Consider the following 6075-nt stretch of genomic DNA (forward strand, 5'->3'; position numbering starts at 1 on the left):
TGTATCCACTTATTAACAAAAAATCGGAGCTTTGTCTGAAGAATATGCTTTTGATCTTCAAATTTGCGGGTGTACCCATATGGACCAGTTGTTGTAGTACCAGGCAGAAAGCTCTGCAGAGGATTCAAAATAAAATTGATTGATTCCAATAAAAAAAGAAATGAAAAAAAAAACATTAAAAGGGCGTGTATATTTGATTTTTTTCAATGTTCTTCCAAAAGCGTTAACAAAAAATATAAAAGCATTTTCTGAATTGAAGAATGCTTCAAATTCATTTTCACTTGTGGTTGAAAATCTTAACATGCAAAGTATAGAATTGCTGAAGGCGGAATCGGAATTCAGAAAGACCTACGATTCTTATTTGTTTTTTAATGGAAAAATAAATTGACATATCGTTAGCTTTCTTTGCAGAGTGACTATCGGCCTATCATGGTAGGTATGAATATTCAGAATCAGTCGTACAAACGAAACTGATTAATATAATAACTACTTTAGCATTGTCATGTCAATATTTACACCAACCAGCGTGCTCGAAGTCGCAGTTGTGAGGTTAATTAGTTATTTCACATGTTAATCGAACGGCACAAGTCGAACGTAGTTCGTTCTTTAAACAATATCGATTATAAAAGCATGACTGTCATACTATTTCCAAGTAAACGATTTTGTAGAAGATTCAAACCATTTCATGACAACTTTGATAATTGCATGGTTTACGGATATCCGAAACGCCCATTCCGTTACCAGTCCATAATTTCGTGAATCGGTAATCACCTTCAAATCTTGAATAAAAACTCATCAGCATGGGATCCTTACGTAGAGTGTTCTCCCTGCCAAAATGAAGTACTTTGAGCTGACTGAGCCGGAAGCCGCTATGCCGTTGGCTCTTCGCTTGCTGGAGACCTATGGATTACGCGGAGGAAAGCGGAAGTTTTTGCAGTTTCAAGTGACGATTCTGTGGGAACTGCTGATGATAGTGATTCCCAAGATTGTCTTCGGTTATCGCAGTCAGGATTTGGTGATAAGGGGCCTGTCGGAGCTACTGTTTCAGTTGCACATCATGATTCGGATTTCCATATTTGCGTGGCACCGATTCAAATACGAAAGTTTGATTGACATAATCCGGAAAGTTTACAGAAAAAGTGATTGATTGAGAAGAGATTTGTTTTCGTAGAGACTAGTTTAATATTTGGTTACACATTTTTAGCGTTTTCCACTGGAGGAGATCCGACCTCGAAATCCATCATCTTAAAATTCAACCAAATGATCAACAAGCAATCCAAAGGGTACTTTCTGTATATTATGGGATGTGTCAGCTTGTTTTCTGTGGCTCCGGTGGTTCAAAGTGTAATAATTTTCATGGCAAATCAAAGTCGAAATGGAACCGAGAAAGCCGAATATGTTACGATGATGGAACAAGAGTAAGCGTAGTTTTCATTGTGTTTAACTTCAATCCTATCAATGCTATTACGTTCAAGATTCTACGGTTTGGATATTCGAGGAAACTTTGGACACTACGCTATTTACGTTGCCCTGGCAGGATTAGCGCATTACTACTCAGCGTCGTTTTTTGCTGTGACCGGTGTGATAATTATATGTGGAGTCCGCTGCACGATTTTAACTTTCAAATTGATAAACGTGCGACTCAGCAAGCTGCACGAACTTCCGAAGCAAGATATTCGCGATGAACTTAGAGAAATTATCGACCTTCATGTGGATGCTTTGAGGTATGATCTGTTCATCTAGTCATTTGATTTTTACGAACAAAGTGCTTTGAGTTGCAGGTGCATCCAGCTTTTGGAACAAATCGCTAATTTGGCTATGGTTATTCAGATCATCGACTGCGTTCTGATTTGGATTTCTATGATTTTGTATATGAGAAATGTAAGTAGACGAGCTTGTTGAGAATTAAGTTATCAATTATCATCCCAAATAGAATCTGGGTGTTGACGCCATTAGTCTAATGGTGCTTTTCGTGGCACTTACCGGAGAGACCTATGCCCTATGTGATCTTCTGACTCAGCTCACCAGTGAGGTAAATCATATCCAAAAAAAGTGCTTGATCAGTATTCTAACGAACATTAATTTCGCAGAGTTTAGCAGTGACACGAGCCATTATTGACTGCCAGTGGTACAGCTTGCCATTGGATGTTCAGAAATCGTTGTCGTTTGTTTTATTCAGAGCCCAACGCAAAGAAGGTATCACAGCAGCAAAGTTTTTCTTCATGGACATTGAACGCTTCGGAAGTGTGGCTCAAACTTCATATTCAATCTACGTTGTACTAAAGGATCAGTTGTAACGTTTTTTTTTATCCTAGGAAGAAATTTACTTCTGACCAATCATTTGGATAAAATTGACAAAATATTTTATGCATACGTTCGATTTGAAATTAGATTAAAAACTATTTTTTGTTACTATTATTTGTCTTCTGAATATAAAGTGGAAAAAAAACTCCATATCTCTCTCCAGACATTCTTCAAGAATGTTTACGGAGAATTTCTACAAGAAAACGTATAGGAATTTTAGCGGAAAAATCTTTGTAGGTTCCCTTCATATAATATTGCAGGTATTCCTCCGGGTACTTCTTCAGGAAATCTATTCGAAATACATTCAGACATTCAGAAATTATCCAATGGTTTACTGATAATGAGAATGAACATGAGCATTGATGGTCATACAATAAGTAGTTGCTACTCCGTGATTGAACAAAATAATCCAAATTGAAGAGAACTCCAGACATTGTAAAATTAATTAGGGGTCATGCACAAATTACGTCACGCTCCAAGGGGGGAGGGGGTTAAGCCAAGCGTGACAAGTCTTACAAAAATTTTGGGGGACTCATACAAAAAAAACGCGACAAAGGGGGGGGGGGGTCAAAAAAGTAGAAATTAAGCGTGACATAATTTGTGTACCATCCCTTACGACGCCGGTCACGTCCTTACGTTCATCGGGATAAGGACGGAAGGAAGTTTGATGTCCACTGTTAATAGAGTTATTTTTTATTTATTTTTTTTTAATTTCTTTATTAGTATCATTCCAAACATTACATTCATTTCTTATATCTAGATGTTCTGTGTTATTAGACAACACTATCATCCTAATTTGGTAAAACAAATTTAAGATTTTATTAACATTTTGTTAACAACATGTTACATTTCATTTGCCGTAGCAGTTCAGATTTTTTACAGGTGAGTTGATTTCACCTGCTTATAAGAGAAAAAAAAAACGTTTTCAATATACTTAACCTAAACATATAACGCATTTATCGTGACAATAGAAGATTGTAACGATTTTTGCCTGAAATTATTAATTATTTTATTTGACATTTGTTCCAATGTTTCAACATTGGATATTCTATGTAACTCATTGGTACTATACCAGGAAGGAAGCTTCAGAATCATTTTCAAAATTTTATTTTGAATTCTCTGCAAAGCTTTCTTCCTGGTATTACAACAGCTAGTCCATATTGGTATAGCATACAACATGGCTGGCCTGAAAATTTGTTTGAATATCAAAAGCTTGTTCTTAAGACAAAGTTTTGATTTTCTATTAATAAGTGGATAGAGACATTTTACATATTTGTTACATTTGGCTTGAATGCCCTCAATGTGATTTTTGAAAGTTAAATTCTTATCTAGCATGAGCCCTAGATACTTAACTTCATCTGACCAATTTATTGGAACCCCTCTCATCGTGACAGTTGACATGTCTTGAAGGTTTCAAATTAAGAGCTTTTGGTTTATGTGGGAATATTATTAGTTGAGTTTTGGAAGCATTAGGAGAAATCTTCCATTTCTGCAAGTATGAAGAAAAAATATCCAAAGTTTTTTGCAATCGACTACAGATGACACGCAAGCTTCGTCCTTTGGCGGAGAGGCCTGTGTCATCAGCAAACAATGATTTATGACATCCCTGAGGTAACTCAGGTAAGTCAGATGTGAAAATATTGTATAATATTGGTCCCAAAATGCTGCCTTGAGGAATACCAGCTCTTACAGGAAGTCTTTCAGATCTGGAGTTCTGATAAATAACCTGAAGTGTACGATTTGACAGATAACTTTGAATATTCTAACAATGTATGTTGGAAAATTAAAGTTTTTTTAATTTTACAATCAAACGTTCATGCCAAACACTGTCGAATGCTTTTTCTATGTCTAGAAGAGCAAGACCAGTAGAGTAGCCTTCAGATTTGTTGGAACGGATCAAATTTGTTACACGTAAAAGTTGATGAGTGGTCGAATGTCCATGGCGGAATCCGAACTGTTCATTGGCAAAAATTGAATTTTCGTTGATGTGGGCCATCATTCTGTTCAAAATGATCTTTTCAAAAAGTTTACTGATGGAGGAAAGCAAACTGATTGGACGATAGCTAGAAGCTTCTGCAGGATTTTTGTCTGGTTTTAAAATTGGAACAACCTTAGCATTTTTCCATTTGTCAGGAAAATATGCAAATTGAAAACAATTGTTAAATATATCAACTAGAAATGTTAAGCTACTTTCTGGAAATTTCTTGATGAGGATGTAGAAAATTCCATCATCGCCAGGAGCTTTCATATTTTTGAATTTTTTAACAATAGTTCTCACTTCTTCCAAATCAGTCTCTCAGGCATTTTCGAAAACGTTCTCTTGATTGAGAATATTTTTCGAACTCCTGAGTAACATGATTTTCAACTGCACTAGTTAGTCCTAAATTAAAATTGTGCGCACTTTCAAACTGCATAGCAAGTTTTTGAGCTTTTTCGCAATTAGTTAGTAATAATTTGTTTTTCTCTTTCAATGCCGGTATTGGCTTCTGAGGTTTTTTCAAGATTTTAGATAATTTCCAAAAGGGCTTAGAGCCAGGGTCCAGCCAGGGTGTGAAAAACGTTTCTTGATTTCTTTCTGCAAATCCTGCCATATAATTTTCATAGCAGGATCGTGAGTGCGTTGAAATTGCCTTCTCCTCACGTTTTTAAGACGAATCAAGAGTTTAAGATCATCGTCTATAATCACGGATTCATATTTTACTTTCACATTTTGGAATTGCAATGCTCCTGGCTTCAACAATGGAATTTGTTAAAGTTTCAAGAGCATTGTCAATATCAAGTTTAGTTTGTAAGGGAATATTAACATCCAGATAACAGTCAATATACGTTGCATATATATTCCAGTCGGCTCGAAAATAATTGAAAGTGGAGCTGATAGGATTGAGAATCGCTTCATGGGATATTTGAAATGTAACAGGGACATGATCAGAATCAAAATCAGCATGAGTAATCAGTTGGCTACAAAGATGACTAGAGTCGGTTAAGATCAAATCAATCGTAGATGGATTTCTAGAAGAGGAGAAACATGTAGGGCTATCAGGGTATTGAATTGAGAAATATCCTGAAGAGCACTCATCAAATAAAATTCTGCCGTTGGAATTACTTTGAGAATTATTCCATGACCGATGTTTGGCATTAAAGTCACCAATGGCAAAACAATTTGACTTATTGCGAGTCAATTTTCGCAAGTCAGTTTGGAGCATATTAACTTGCTGTCCAGGGCATTGAAAAGGCAAATAGGCAGCTATGAAAGTATATTTACCAAGCTGTGTTTCAACTAAAACACCTAAAATTTCAAAAACTTTAGTTTCAAATGACGAAAACAGTTGATGTTTTATACGCCTATGAATGAAGATTGCAACTCCCCCACATGTCCCATCAAGTCGATCATTACGATAAACAGAAAAGTTAGGATCTCTTTTGAGTTTAGATCCAGGTTTTAAATACGTTTCGGTAATAACTGCTATATGCACGTTATTAACCGTAAGAAAATTAAACAGCTCGTCCTCTTTACCATTCAGAGAACGAGCATTCCAATTTAAAATATTTAAATTATTATTTGGATCCATTAGAAAAACGTTATCCAGTAACAATTTGATTTGTAAATTTTACACCTACTTGGACTGCTTCAGTCATAGTGGTGGCTTTGAACATTGCATCAATCATTAGATTCAATTGTTCAGTTAGAAAATTAACCCTCTAATACCCAACCCCGCCTTTGGGTTTTGTGTATTTTTTCGTAGCTTGGAAATTAAAATGATTTTAGTTTTG

General features: G+C 35.8%; 1 protein-coding gene across 1 annotated transcript; it reads left to right on the forward strand.

The window, feature by feature from the left end:
- Window positions 1–583: 583 nt before the first annotated feature.
- LOC5570635 (odorant receptor 49b) lies at window positions 584–2415 on the forward strand. The gene is made up of 6 exons (XM_001659190.3): window positions 584–1139; window positions 1205–1418; window positions 1476–1724; window positions 1782–1881; window positions 1934–2032; window positions 2091–2415. Exons 1-6 carry the CDS (start codon window positions 836–838, stop codon window positions 2295–2297), a joined length of 1173 nt encoding a protein of 390 aa, XP_001659240.2. The 5' UTR covers window positions 584–835; the 3' UTR covers window positions 2298–2415.
- The last annotated feature ends 3660 nt before the right edge of the window (window positions 2416–6075 follow it).

The sequence above is a fragment of the Aedes aegypti genome, chromosome 2 (assembly GCF_002204515.2).
Source record: "Aedes aegypti strain LVP_AGWG chromosome 2, AaegL5.0 Primary Assembly, whole genome shotgun sequence".
NCBI lineage: Eukaryota > Metazoa > Arthropoda > Insecta > Diptera > Culicidae > Aedes > Aedes aegypti.

What these genes read in the sequence shown, in the direction of transcription:
- LOC5570635 (XM_001659190.3), top strand. Translation starts at nt 836, where the DNA reads ATGAAGTACTTTGAGCTGACTGAGCCGGAAGCCGCTATGCCGTTGGCT. An exon ending in CTTCATGTGGATGCTTTGAG is followed by an intron (nt 1,725 to 1,781) that starts GTATGATCTGTT and finishes TTTGAGTTGCAG; the next exon opens with GTGCATCCAGCTTTTGGAAC. An exon ending in TGACTCAGCTCACCAGTGAG is followed by an intron (nt 2,033 to 2,090) that starts GTAAATCATATC and finishes TTAATTTCGCAG; the next exon opens with AGTTTAGCAGTGACACGAGC.